This window comes from Ipomoea triloba, chromosome 14 (assembly GCF_003576645.1).
Source record: "Ipomoea triloba cultivar NCNSP0323 chromosome 14, ASM357664v1".
Lineage (NCBI taxonomy): Eukaryota > Viridiplantae > Streptophyta > Magnoliopsida > Solanales > Convolvulaceae > Ipomoea > Ipomoea triloba.
Genome location: NC_044929.1, coordinates 13,581,708 through 13,596,859, shown reverse-complemented (window position 1 = coordinate 13,596,859; position 15,152 = coordinate 13,581,708). Strand labels below are relative to the sequence as shown.

General features: G+C 34.8%; 1 protein-coding gene and 1 long non-coding RNA gene across 2 annotated transcripts; one reads left to right on the top strand and one right to left on the bottom strand.

Annotated features, from left to right (window-relative positions):
- The first annotated feature begins 8,457 nt into the window (after positions 1-8,457).
- On the top strand, positions 8,458-11,062 carry LOC116004387 (G-type lectin S-receptor-like serine/threonine-protein kinase RLK1). The gene has a single exon (XM_031244422.1). The coding sequence runs from the start codon at positions 8,477-8,479 to the stop codon at positions 10,862-10,864; it is 2,388 nt and encodes a 795-aa protein (XP_031100282.1). The 5' UTR covers positions 8,458-8,476; the 3' UTR covers positions 10,865-11,062.
- A 1,215-nt stretch (positions 11,063-12,277) lies between these two features.
- Positions 12,278-14,964, bottom strand: LOC116004408. The gene is made up of 2 exons (XR_004094793.1): positions 13,778-14,964; positions 12,278-12,697 (listed from the first exon to the last, which is right to left on the bottom strand). It is a non-coding gene; the product is annotated as an uncharacterized LOC116004408 (long non-coding RNA).
- Positions 14,965-15,152: the final 188 nt, after the last annotated feature.

Genomic DNA, 15,152 nt, shown 5'->3' with positions numbered 1-15,152 from the left:
TAAACCTTATACCTAAATTCAATAAATTATTTTTTCTTCATTATCCTATATTTTCTACATACCTAAACTCTACCAATTTTTTTTCTCTCTCCTAAACTTTACAATCTTCCTCTAAAAATTCAAAATAATATTATTTTTATTTCATTGTTGCTTGTATATTTTGATTTTTTTCTATGAACTTTTTATCCATAACTTCTAAACTTTTTCTCCTAAATACATGAACAGAGTAAATATTTTTTATCTATCACCGTCAACTTTTACTATATGTTTCATAATATTCATATGTTTATTCGTAATATATTTTTGAACTATTGTACGCAATAGCAATTTGAGGCTACAAAGAGAAGCACCTTATTGTTGTTAGCAGTCACATATTGTTATTGCAAATAATAGCTCTTTGCTTGATACCTAGCAGTATATCAAATATAATTTTTATATATATTATTAATTTTTTTATTTTATGCAACTAGTAATTATATTTTTTTTAAATATTAATTTCTCAAGAAAAAGTAATTATATTTTTAAATATTTTATTTGAACAATTCTATAACTATAAATTTTAGTGTTTAATATTGTTATGAATTACTTATGAAAGTTTGTAAGGATGTATTCAGTTTAGAATTTTAATGGCTTTTGTAGACTTTTTAAAATAAAAAAGTTGATAAAATTTTATGCAATTTTTTTATACCGACTTTTATAGAGTCTTACAAAGTTTTAAAAAGTTTTAAACGACTTTATGAAAGTCAATAAAAATTTATTAAAATCTATCATTTTAAAAGTTTTTAAAAATCTACAAATTGAATACACCCCCCTAAGTCTCACCTCAAAAACTACAAAAAAAAAAAAAAAAAACTCCACTGTTACAGATGCTCATAAACTAAGTCTCAACTTTGATGGAGTGCTCAGTCTGTATAGTACTCCAAAGATTTCTACTGTTAACCCAACATGGGTCTCTACTTGTTCTCAACCCGATGACATTTGTACTGAAATTCATGGAAAGTATGGCAGTAGAACTTGTGGGTATAACGTGTGCTCACTTGATGATGATAATGAGACCACCATGTAAGTGCCCTCAAGGTTATTCACTTCTAGATCCAAGTGATGAGTATGGGAGCTGCGGAACAAATTTTCTTCAGACTTGTGATGAACCCCCCGAGCTCTACGAAATTGTTGAGGTAAATAATACGAATTGGCCATTTAATGACATTGAGCCCATTAATCCTTGTGGTGAAGATGAGTGCAATAAAACTTCTTGTTTGAATGATTGTATAAAATCTCAGAATATAATTCTTGACGAGGACTAAAATGATCAAATTTTAGATTTCGGCTTGGCAAAATTTTTGAGGGTGAACGAGAGTCGAACTCATACTAATATTAGGGGGACAAAAGGTTACGTTGCTCTTGAATGGTTCAGAAACAATAAAATCACGATGAAAGTAGATGTGTACAACTTTGGTATATTGTTGACGGAGATCATAATTGGTATGAGAATGGTGGGAGATATAGAAATATGTGGATTAGATAAAGTCATTCTTGCTGATTGGGTCATTGACTGCTTCCAAGAGAAGAGATTGGATTTATTATTAGTTGAAAATGATGCAGAGGCCTTGAATGATATAGAGATGGTGAGTCGGGAGTTCTACTATACATACTCCAAAATTCTACTCCCTTACTTTTACCCTCTGAGGTGACAAATAGAGATTAGTTATTTTTATCATGTGAGCCCACAGGAAAGCGTCTACATTAAAAGCATGTGAGAGAGTACAAATTGAGAGTATAAAGTGGGAGTACACCAAGTATTTTTTGTGAGTCCATTTGTAATGCCAACTATTTGGTGTATTTAGGAAGACCCTTCTCTGTGGCCAACCATGAGAAAACTCAACCAAATGCTTGAAGGAATATAATTGTTCAAGTTCCTGTACCTCCATATCCATATTCTTTTATTTAGGGTGCATTTGGTTCGTACAAGGAAATTGAAATCAAAATCGGAATTAAATACATAATAATAATAATGAGTTTAGGTAAAAGTATTTTGCATGTTTGGTAGTTGAGTGAAATTGGAATGATTATATTGATGTTTGATTTTGTATTGGTATTATGGTCTGTTTAGTTGACAGATTTATCTATCAGGAATGGGTATCAAAGCCATTGTTATTGTTTGGTTGACATGTTTTTAGAACACTACTATGAGTTTTGTTTATCCCTTAATGTTTATCCCTTAATTGAAAAACTCATTTCCTAATAAAATAAGGTTTTCATTCTATTAATCCTCCTTAGCGGCTTCCCCAACTACCAAACATGCAAAATTTGGTAATCATTTCCATTACACCCTACTGCCAAACATTCAAAATACTTTCACCAAAATCTATCACCATTACCAAGTATTTGATGCCCATTCCGATTCCGATTCTCATGTGCGAACCAAACACCCCTTAATTTTCTTGCCATAGAAGGTAAAATTCTCTCGCTATGATGTTTTGGGAGAATAACAAACTATTGGAGTGCATGTTGTGAGAATCTTGTCAAACTGGGTGCTGGTTTGTGATAAAATTAAAGTACAAATTTGATTTCACTTGTAATTTTTATGGTGGACTAGATTACTAGTGAGTTTTATAGTATGGGTGTGTTTGGAAAGTAGGAAAATGACTTCTAAAAAATGTTTTCTGAAAAATGAATCATTTTCCAGAAAATGAGTTCATTTTTCAGTGTTTGGTTTCATTTTAAAAAAAACACCCCCGCGTTTCCGGCGGAAACCAGATTTGGTTTCTGCCGGAAACCATGCGGAAACCATACCATGGTCTCTAAACCAGAGCACAGTGCTCTGGTTTCCGGCGGAAACCATACCATAGTCTCTGCCAGAAACCTTTGGGCGGTGAAGGCGGAAAATGACTTCCGCCAAAATTTGGCGAAAGTCATTTTCCGCCATTTGAGGCTTATTTTCCTCAGTCAACGGAAATTATTTTCGGTTGACTGATTTTCCAGCGATAGCCAAACACTAAAAGTCCGGAAAATAACTTTTGAAAATTATTTTTTAGGCTTCCAAACACACCCTAAGTGAAAAATGATCCGGATAGAGTAACATGATTTACACCATAATCGAATCATTATAAATTGCTTGATCTCTTATTTACTTTACACAATTAACTTCAAACATATTCTTATACTACTGAATCATTTTTACTACTAACAAAACTAACTAGTGTGCTATATAAATTATTTTCGATGTGAACACAAAACTTTGATAAAAATTTTCTTTGACTATTTAATTAAAATTTCAACATAAACTTCTCAGGTGTTGTTGGGAGATTAACTCTCTTAACCAAACACACAAGTTTAATTTACTTATTTTTCAAAGTTTTAAAAGTCGTATCAAATCTATCCAACTCACCTCTGTAGACTTTCATTTACACGGACCATAACAAAAATATAATTTTAAACCGCATTTGGTATTGAATTTGACTATTCTTGGGGAGTGGTCAAACTCGGGATTTATGATTCATTCTCAATCCTTATATATGCTTTCAAATTGTCTTTCCTACCCGTTTTCTCATCTAATACTTCAACTAAACAATTAAATTTGAACCTATTGAAAGTCTTGGTTGGTTTTACGGCGGCTAGACAATCGTTCCGGTTGGCCAACACCACTGTAGAACTTTAGAGAATAATATTTGAACTTTTAAGAAAGTAATGGTTCTTGTATTCTCTCTTGAGAGAAAAAAAAAATGATTCTTACAATGTGACCCCATTGGGGTATTTATACAAGAATAATAAGCCTAAATAAGTAAATTCTTTACAAATATGATTTAGGAAAGCAATTTAGGGTCTAAACAAGGAGTTTGACAAATTCCAATTAAGGCAACAAACCCAAATCTCGCATCAAATTTGCAATTCTGTGCAAGATAACCGCCTTTCGGTGCACAACTGATCGGACACCGCCTTCCGACCGCCTGATCGGACTGAGCCACGTAGATTTATACAATTCGGGCTACATATCCGTACACTACTCGGCCAGCTAGCGAGCTCCAATTACCGGTCTTCTCAGGTCGGGTACCATAACCGGAGTATCCATCAGTCTTAATTAAATGTTCTATGAATTCTTATGTATGTTTTTTCCAACTTTGTGTGGTCATATAGATCCTGTTTGGTAAATGATTGTTAGCTGATAGATGTTAACTGATTGGATTAGAGAGTATAACTAGTTGATAACATTAGCTAATTGTAGAAATGTGTTTGGTAAAATAGCTGTTAGCTGATAACTGTTTTGTACAATTTTTTTTTGAATACTACTAACTCTATTACAATGCAGTATCTGTTCATAACTACTGTTTTGTACAATTTATTTTCTCAAAAAGTTAATTGAAAAAGTTGTTTTGGGCAGCTTTTTGAATTTTAGCATTTTGGAGTTACAAAAAACTGATTAACCAAACACTTATATTGATTTTTTAATCAAGTCAAACAACTAATAGTGATCAAGTAAGTCAAAATTGATTGATATATTAACTATTTTACCAAACATGGCCTATAATCTTTGGAAAATTCAAAGGCAATAAGACTGGTTCTTGGCAGTTATGAAGTTATTCTTGAATTTAACTTTTTAACTATAAAAATGGTGAGGGTTAGAAATTTGTTTAGATAATATGGGGTCATAATTGTTTCGCTTCTAGTATTCAAAAATATGGCATTTCTTGAGTTAGACTTAATAATTTAAGCTCTATTTGACCTAATTTTGAAAAGAACGGCGTAACTCTCCACTTTTTTTTTTTTCTTTTAATAATTTTATTCCATTTTATTTTTCTTTCGTGATTTCCTACTTAGTTTTAGCATTAGTTTAGCTTAAGTTCAATCGATATATCGTGGACCAGGGTCCACAACGACGCCGTATTGTTTATGTTAGTGGACGGGTGACTGGACGTAATGACTTCAAGGAATACACAGAATCCTTGTCTAGAATGCACAGAATGACTTCAGGGAATACATAGAATCCTTGTTTAGAATACACAGAATGACTTCATGGAATACACAGAATATTGACACAACTACACAGAAATCATCCTCCTAACATTCGAATACACAAAACACGTCACAACCTATATTTAAGTACCCCTAACATGAATACACATAATTGTAGTCTACAATACACAAAATGCCTTCAAAGAGTACACAGAAAATGAAAACACCAAATACCCTTGTGTTTAAGTACCACTAACATGAATATACAGAATCCTTGTCTAGAATACACAGAATGACTTTAGGGAATACACAGAATATTGACACAACTACACAGAAATCATCATCCTAACATTCGAATACACAAAACACGTCACAACCTATGTTTAACTACCCCTAACATGAATACACATAATGCCTTCAAAGAATACACAGAATATTAACACAAATACATAGACCGACCGAAACGAGAAACACAATTTCTAAAAAAAATAAATCGTTAATTAAAATGACCAAAACGAGGTCGTTTTGGTACGGGATACACAATACATTGTGCATCCTAGTCCACGATATAAATTGTCGCTTAAGTGAGGGTAGTTTCTTGTTCCTCTTCAATTCCAAGCCCAAGAACATTGTAATTATTGATTCCGAAGCTTTCAATAGATAAGTTTTATTATTTTATCTATTTCATTACTTTTCACTTATGACTTCAATTACTTCCTTAATATTGTGTATTTATGGTGATATTATGAGTGAAAGTGTTTTAGGGCTTATATTTGGTTTGATTTCTTGCTATTAATGCCTATTTGATTTGTATTGCATAAGGGGGCATAATTGATTGGATGTTCTAGGGTTTGTAGCGTGAATTGAATTTTGTATTGATATTGTGTATAATTGTTTGATCTTTGATTATATACTTGAACTTGGAGTGTATTTGTTACTATGGGAGTAGGGCTTGTACACTAGTCACGCCTTTACACACTTAATGCCCATTATTGAGAGTAATTGGGTGTTAACCGAAATTTTAATCGAACCTTCATAACCGATCGAAAACCGACTGACCAACATTCATAACCGATACAACCGAAATCGACGATTTCGGTCGGTTAAATATAACTAATTTTTTTTAAAAGTAAAATAGCTAAATTTATTTTATTTATTTGATTAATGCTAAAAGACTACATTATTAAGGAAAAAAATATCTAAGTATTTATAATCAATTAAAATTAATGTTCTCAAGTACAATAGTAGTATAGTGAGATATAAATAAACTATATACATTATATGGTTAACAAATGCAGGGCAATCTCCGTGTAGCTTACATAAATTAATATACCAATGGTTAGGATTAGTGTACTGATATATGAAAATATGTACAATATGTTATATATACATACATACATATATATATATATGTATGTATGTATATATGTGTGTGTGTGTACATATATGTATGTATGCATGTACATACATACATACATACATACATACATACATACATACATATGTGTGTGTGTGTGTGTGTGTGTGTGTGTGTATATATATATATATGATTATAAAAATATTGTGTGTATCATATACATATTAGGATTTATAACAACTATAAGATTCAATATAATATTCTTAAAAAAACTGAGATTATGAAACTATAACCGACCGAAAAATCGAAATAACCAATTTTTTTAACCTTAATACCCGAAACCGAAATATTATGTCGGTTCAGTTTTCGGCTGTCGGTTTTTTGGTCGGTTCGGTTTGTTTGCTCACCCCTAGTTGGGGACACGCAGTGTTTCATGCTGCAATCTAACACAACTCCGGTCAAATGCATATCACGATTATTCCCCTCTACAACTTGTACGTACCTATACCACCTCTACAACTTGTACGTACCTATACCACCTCTACATCGTACTTCGATGGGTCTGCAGAGTCGGTTAGGTATTTACATTGAGTATGAATCCCCTTCTATTAAAAAGTAGTATTTATTTATACTATCGTTTTTAGACTAGCGTTATTACAAAGTTTCAAACATTTATTTTAGTGACAATTATAATCAATCTCTTATATATTATCTTGCATCTATATACTTTGAATTACTAATTTAATCGACATTCAATTACGTATGCATGGACATCCCCTATATAATCTTGCATTGATATACTTTTGAGTACTTATTTAAAAATAATCATTGGGCATTGTGCATTATCACATTCGCGTAATGCGCGCGAAACACTAGTATTCATATAAAGAATAATTCTGAGGCGAAAATAATACTTAATGAGAAAATAATACTTTTTTTTTTTAATGTGATGTTAAATTAGGACCCACTTTTTTTTTTTTTTTGATAATAATCTCTCGAGACTAATTCATTGAATCATAAGCGGAAACGTTTACAAGAAAGATTAATGAAATGGACAAACATTCCTTATAGTCAGACATAGAAACAAATTTCCTAACAATGTTATCGAAAACTTGAATCGCAGACTGTTTCACAAATTTGAAGCTGAAGTCGACAGGAGCACTCCAAGCTTCTTTACTGTCAATAGTAATTTGGTCAAACATAACGAAGGCATACTCTAGTTCAAAAGTCGTTGACACCACCCGAGTATCAATCTTCATTCTTTTGTGGTTCACATACGCCATGACCAATTATCGTTCTACGTACATTTATAACAAGAACTCGGCAAAAAAAACGAGAGGGAATAAACTCGGAAAAGAAGCGAGAGGGAATAAACTTGCTAAAGATGCGAGAAGCAACAAATTCGATAAATAAACGAAAGATATAATAGCAACAAAACTTACTAATAAAAAAAACAACACTGCTTTGAATCAAGAAAAACCACTCCTTCCTACTTCACCTTTTGCAAAACCCAAAACCTTCTTTTCCTTATTCAATGGTGATGTACTTCTTGACAGATCCGAAGCTGGGGAAGAGGAATAATGTCGGAAGGGAAGGAAAAGGGGCGGCGATAGTCGAAGAACACGACGACAATGCGAGATCGTAGGTGTGGTGGACGGCGATGGGGGAGGCAAAAATGGAGAGGAGAGGCAGAGAGAAAAGAGCAAAAGAAAATGACAATCGTGAAGAGGAGAAGACGTCGCCTCCGCTAAGCGTGCGGAGGCGGCGGCTGCCGAACCAAGGAAAAGAAGAAGCAAAGAGTTTTAGGACCCACTTTTAAAAGTGGATTGGAGACTTGAAGTTGTAAGGATATAGAGAAATTAGTAAGAGAATTGTAAATTTGATTACGTGGGAATAAAATTTATTTTAATTAAAAGTAAGAAAGTATTGAAAAAATAAAGATGGTCTTAATTGCTAGCTATCTAGTACTACGTACTTTTCAAAAGGTGTGGCACGTGCATGAATTTACACACATAATATAATTATCAAATTTGTTGGAACTTTTCAAAACGTGTGGCCCCATGCATTATCAACAAAAGTCAAGAACTGTGTTGCTACAAATGGTGCTCATGTTTAATTTGTTTTCTGTAGTATTTCCAAATCAAATCTTATTTGCTCCATCTTGCAACAATGGCGCACCCTCTTCTTTATCTTCTCTTCCTTGTGTTCCCGTTGCACACTTTAGCTCAAAACACCGCCACTATTGCTGTTAACCAAACCCTTAACACGGCCAGCGAACCATGGGTCTCATCACCATCTGGTGTTTTTGCATTTGGGTTCCAGAAAATTCAAGCCACAGAAGACCAGTTCATGCTATGCATATGGTACGCCAATATACCCCAACGCACCATAGTTTGGCATGCTAATATTTCTGCTGCTCCGCAAGGATCAACTGTGCGGGTGGACTCTAGTTTCGGCCTAATTCTCAGTGATTCTGAAGGCAACAAATTATGGTCACCTGGTGATGGCTTAAGTCAAGTAATTGATCATGCATTTCTGAATGATACTGGAAATCTTGTCCTTGTGGGAAGGGATTCTACAGTGGTGTGGGATACCTTTTCCCATCCAACTGATACTTTGTTGCCCACCCAGGAGATGGAGATTGGAGGCATGCTCATCTCTCGACGCTCTGAAGCCAATTTCTCTCAAGGTAGATTCTATCTTCGGATGCTTGGTGATGGGAATATGGTTCTTTCAACCAAAAGCGTTTCCACAAATTTGGATTTCGATTCCGAGTACTATAACAGCGGTACTTCTGATCCAACAATTTCTGACTATAAACTGGGATTTACTGAATTGGGTTCACTATATATATTGAAAGGAAGCAACAAAACGGTAGAGATCACTCCGCCACGTTCTATCTATTCTGGGAGTTATGTAAGACTGAGTCTCAACTTTGATGGAGTGCTCAGTCTGTATAGTATTCCTAAGATTTCTACCGTTAACCAAATCTGGAGCTCTAATTGGTCTCAACCCGATAATATCTGCACTGCAATTCATGGAAATTATGGCAGTGGAGCTTGTGGGTATAACAACGTGTGCTCAATTGATGATGATAATACCAAGAGACCATCTTGTAAGTGCCCTCAAGGTTATTCACTGATTGATCCAAGTGATGAGTATGGGAGCTGTGGAATAAATTTTGTTCAGATTTGTGATGAATCCCTGGGGACTGAGAGAGGTTCATCTGAAGATCTCTACGAAATTATTGAGGTAAATAATACGAATTGGCCATTTAATGACATTGAGCATATTAATCCTTGTGGTGAAGATGAGTGCAAAGCTTCTTGTTTGAATGATTGTTTATGTGATGTTGCCATTTATGGAGGCTCGGGTTGTTGGAAGAAGAGATTGCCTCTCTCAAATGGGGTCTACGGTCCCAATATCGCTGCGAAAGCTTTCCTCAAACTAAGGAAAAATGGTCTTCTAGAGAAGCAAAATAATGGTTTTCCAGACAAGAAAAAGGATCATGGAACCTTGATCGTTGTGGGTTCTGTGCTCTTGGGTAGCTCTGTGTTCATCAATTTTCTATTCATTACCACAACCTGTTTGGGATTCTCCTTTATTTACAAGAGCAAAATCAAGAAACCTAACCCTTCAGTGCAATCAAATCTGCATTGTTTCTTGTATAATGAGCTTGCAAAAGCCACAAATGAGTTTAGGGAAGAAATAGGCAGAGGTGCTTCCGCAATTGTCTATAAAGGGGAAATCCCATTGGGGTCTGGAAACATTGTGGCTGTCAAGAAGTTGGATCGAGTAGCTCATGACTCAGAGAAGGAGTTCAAAGCCGAGGTAAATGTTATTGGGCAAACGCATCACAAGCATTTAGTCCGCCTGCTCGGGTACTGCAACGAGGGTCAACATCAACTATTGGTTTATGAGTACATGAGAAATGGGAGTGTAGCAAGTTTCCTTTTCAGCGATTTGACACCGAGTTGGAGTGAGAGGACCAAAATTGCCTTCGGGATTGCCCACGGCCTCACTTACTTACATGAAGAATGCAACACGCAAATCATCCACTGCGACATAAAGCCTCAGAATATACTTCTTGATGAGGATTACAATGCTCGAATCTCAGATTTCGGCTTGGCAAAGCTTCTTAGGGTGAACGAGAGTCGAACTCACACTAATATTAGGGGGACAAAAGGTTACGTTGCTCCTGAGTGGTTCAGAAACAATAAAGTCACGGTGAAAGTAGATGTGTACAGCTTTGGCATATTGTTGATGGAGATCATAACTGGTCAAAGAAGTGTGGGTGATATAGAAATAGATGGATCAGATAAAGTCATTCTGGCTGATTGGGTCATTGATTGCTTCCAAGAGAAGAGATTGGATTTATTAGTTGAAAATGATGCAGAGGCCTTAAATGATATGGAGATGGTGGATCGGTTTGTAATGACAGCTATTTGGTGCATTCAGGAAGACCCTTCTCTGAGGCCAACCATGAGAAAAGTCAACCAAATGCTTGAAGGTGTTGTTCAAGTTCCTGTACCTCCATATCCATACTCTTTTACTTAGTATTGTTAGTTAAATATGTTTAATTGGTATTACTTTTTTTCTCACAAAAGGCAAAATTCTCCATTCTTAGGGATCTCACATCCTAGCCTGACTAGATAGTAGAGGGGTTGGTATTAATTTTATGTTCCTATTGCATACATGCATTAATTAATATAATTAATAAGGAATGAAAGGTTATTGTTGTTGCAAAACATAAAAGATGTAGCACCAAGTTGTTCATTTATATGGGAGGTTGTGGGTTCGAGCCTCAGCGATATTGACTCTTTGTGCTTCAATAGGTTGAGAAAGTAGTAATGAACATATATTGCATTGTAATGGAATCGGTAGTATTAAAAAAAATGAAACACTTAAAAGGAATATAGTCATAAATATTGTTGGATATAGACAAAAAAAATAAATATTATTAACAATATATGAAACATAATTAATTTGATAAAATAATTCAAATAGAAAACACATTATAAATTACACATCTCATTATTAATTTTTTAAAAAATTATATATATATATATAGGGTTGCATTCACATGCAAACAGTCTTAAAATAAAAACTATGGACAATCTGAGGCCCTAAGATTAGATATATGGATGGCTTAGATTTACACGAATCATAGGAAATAATTAAGGTGTTTTATTTAAAATAGGGGTAATACAGGAAAAACATGCATTGGATAATTATAAAATTTATTTATTCATGAAATTAACCACGATTAGAGGAATTGTAATTTAGGAAGGATTCAACAATGCAATTGTAATTTAGGATTCAACAGTGCCGTAATTTAGGAAGGATTCAACACTGCAAATCTGCAATTGTAATTTAGGAAAGATTCAATGTGTCAACAAAGATAGGGTGTCATTACGGGGATGCACACATGAATGTTTGTCAGTGCACACATGGCCGAACACATAACAATATTTCTAGTGTCATCACGGGGGTGCACACAGGAATGTTTGTGAGTGCACACATGGTCGAACACATAACAATATTCTTGTGCAGTTGACTTAGTGCACACAGTGCAGGATATTTGTGCTCACGTTTTTACTCGATTTTAAAGAATAAAAATTCTACCTACCTTTGACTTGGGAAATATTTATGATTATAATTATTTTTCTTGTGTACACGTACTCATTAACGAAAAGGACGCAGGTGTGTCAGCAAAGATAGGGCGTAATGACTACGATGCACACAGGTATGTTTTGGAGTGCACGCATCGCCGAACAAGGAACATTAATCCTCTTGCAGTTGGCTTAGTGCACACAATCCAGTGTGTTTGTGCACACAATGTTTTTGGATTGCAGCATGTGTACATTAATGTGATTCAGTGGGAGCATATGTACCTAAATAACGCATACTGCAAAAGGAAATGTAAGCTAAAGTTGTCTTGCATAGGAGGAATGCACACGATTCTCCACATTTATGCACACATGTACCCACTATTAACAAAATAATAATAACAAGGTATTTACAAGCTGTCATCTGTGAGTAAAAAATGTTTGATATATACATCGTCAACAAAAATCTACAATGTGAAATAGGTGCATACTGTAGCTAAATAAAACGTAAAGAATAAACATCAAATGCCCACAAAAAGGCCTAACCAAAATAGAGTTTAAATAAATTTAACGAAGGCAGCAGACGGCGCCCTAGTCTTCACCCTAGGAAACTTCGCATCCTCTTCTGTAGTAAGCTCATGGTCGGGGGCATTTCACACTGGATATTTTTGCAATCTTGCAAGGAAAGTCAAAGGTGGCAATACAAAATCATCATTGCTCTCGCAACTGTGCGAGACACCAGGTTGAGACTGAGATACCTTTGACTTCTTACCTGCAACAACTAGACAAAAAAAAAAAAAAAAACCACCAAAAAAAAAAAAAAAAACCCCCCAAAAAAAAAAAAAAAAACCCCCCAAAAAAAAAAAAAAAAACCCCCCAAAAAAAAAAAAAAAAACCCCCCAAAAAAAAAAAAAAAAACCCCCCAAAAAAAAAAAAAAAAACCCCCCAAAAAAAAAAAAAAAAACCCCCCAAAAAAAAAAAAAAAAACCCCCCAAAAAAAAAAAAAAAAACCCCCCAAAAAAAAAAAAAAAAACCCCCCAAAAAAAAAAAAAAAAACCCCCCAAAAAAAAAAAAAAAAACCCCCCAAAAAAAAAAAAAAAAACCCCCCAAAAAAAAAAAAAAAAACCCCCCAAAAAAAAAAAAAAAAACCCCCCAAAAAAAAAAAAAAAAACCCCCCAAAAAAAAAAAAAAAAACCCCCCAAAAAAAAAAAAAAAAACCCCCCAAAAAAAAAAAAAAAAACCCCCCAAAAAAAAAAAAAAAAACCCCCCAAAAAAAAAAAAAAAAACCCCCCAAAAAAAAAAAAAAAAACCCCCCAAAAAAAAAAAAAAAAACCCCCCAAAAAAAAAAAAAAAAACCCCCCAAAAAAAAAAAAAAAAACCCCCCAAAAAAAAAAAAAAAAACCCCCCAAAAAAAAAAAAAAAAACCAGCACAAAAAAAAAAAAAAAAACAGATCAATATATTAAATAAGTGCACACACTTCACCGCAATCATGCACACAACTACTACATGTATGCACTATTAGCGTAACAAAACACACATTGTCCTAACATGCACAAATAACAATGAATAAGTGCACACATATACTTTAAATCATCATGTGAGTAATTTATTCATTGAAAATTACAGGAATGCACATTCTAATGTCTTGTAGGTGTATTAGGCCATTCCGTCATTGTTAACATGCACACATAGATTCACATGTTTTCTACTATGAGTTGAGCACAACACATAGGTTCTGCCATGCACACATTTCAGTTGTTAGATGCACACACTAACTTAAAACCATAATGTTGTGAGAAATTTGTATATATTTCTTTCATGTATATTTAAATTGTAACGAATCAACCAAAAGCATGAGACCTAGTCTTGATCTTAGGAAATGCTGCATCCTCCTCCGCAGTCAGCCCTCCATCCAGAGCTTTCCACACTGGGTCTTCTTGCAACCTAGCAAGAGAAGCCAAAGGAGGCGCGACAAAATCATCGTCGCTACCATCAAGTTCGCACCGCACAACTTTGGCCTTCTTCCCTAAACAAACCTGCAAATCAACACCAGGACAACACAGCCGGAAAACAACAACAACAAGAACCAAAAAATACAGCAAAAACAACACACATACAATCGCCACCGCACGCGCTCATACCATATGCACAAAAGAACGAACAAAAACACAAAAATGACCAATAACACAAAACACCAACATTGGCAGCAAAAACAGTAAAAAAACACAAACATTGTACAAGTAAATCACCAACAGAATACCAAAAACCACCAAGAATTTCAAAGACAAATAAACTCTTGAACAAAACCCGCCACCACGCACCTATACCCGCAACCACACACACGCACGCAGACTAGAGCCCAAACCAACTCACAAACCCGAACAAACACAGGAAAAAAAAAGATGAAAAAAAAAAACAGAACACCCTAAAAACCACACCCATTATACGCGTGAAAAACAAAGAAACCTCCAAAACCCAGCAAGAATTTGGAAGACCACCACCGAAATCCGATAACAAACAGAAACTCTGAAATTGGAAGTAAACACCATAACATAAAACCATTATATGTGAGAACAACAAAAAAAAAAAAACCCAAAACCCACCAAGAATTACGAAGACACCTAAACCCTAGAACAAAACCCACCCACCAAACCTAGTACACAACGAACACCCAACAACAGCACATAGACTAATTCATGAATGTAAATGCAACAAATACATCGCAAAACCCAGCACGAAGACCACGGATTTGAAAAAAAAAACCCTCAAAAAGTAGAAGAAAACATACCTTGAACGCCACATCGAGCCGTTGGTCCCCGCCGCTTGCTCCTCGTCTGGACCCCACTGACAACCATTGCTATGACTCAGACGTTGTGCACCCCTCATTGACGAAACACCTCGGTGACACCACAAACCCAACCAACAACGTGTGTAGAAGCGAGTGGAGAGAACTTCGGAAATCCAACAGGTTTAATCGGGCTAGTGGAGATAATTGTGGGTGTGAATCAATGGACCATTCGCGAAATACCCAACCTACCCCCTAATAAATAAAAACCCCCTGCTCTGCAAACACAAACAAAAAAAAAAAGACAAAAAAGAAAAAAAAACATCCAGCCGTCCAAAACCACGGTCTAACGGCGATAACTAGTCCACACTGTTTATATTTTAAGTGCTGTTTGTATTTGAATGCATTTCTATATATATATATATATATATATATATATATATATATATA

Bases quoted from the DNA above. Each gene is read 5' to 3' on its own strand.
- LOC116004387 (XM_031244422.1), top strand. From the start codon at position 8,477: ATGGCGCACCCTCTTCTTTATCTTCTCTTCCTTGTGTTCCCGTTGCAC.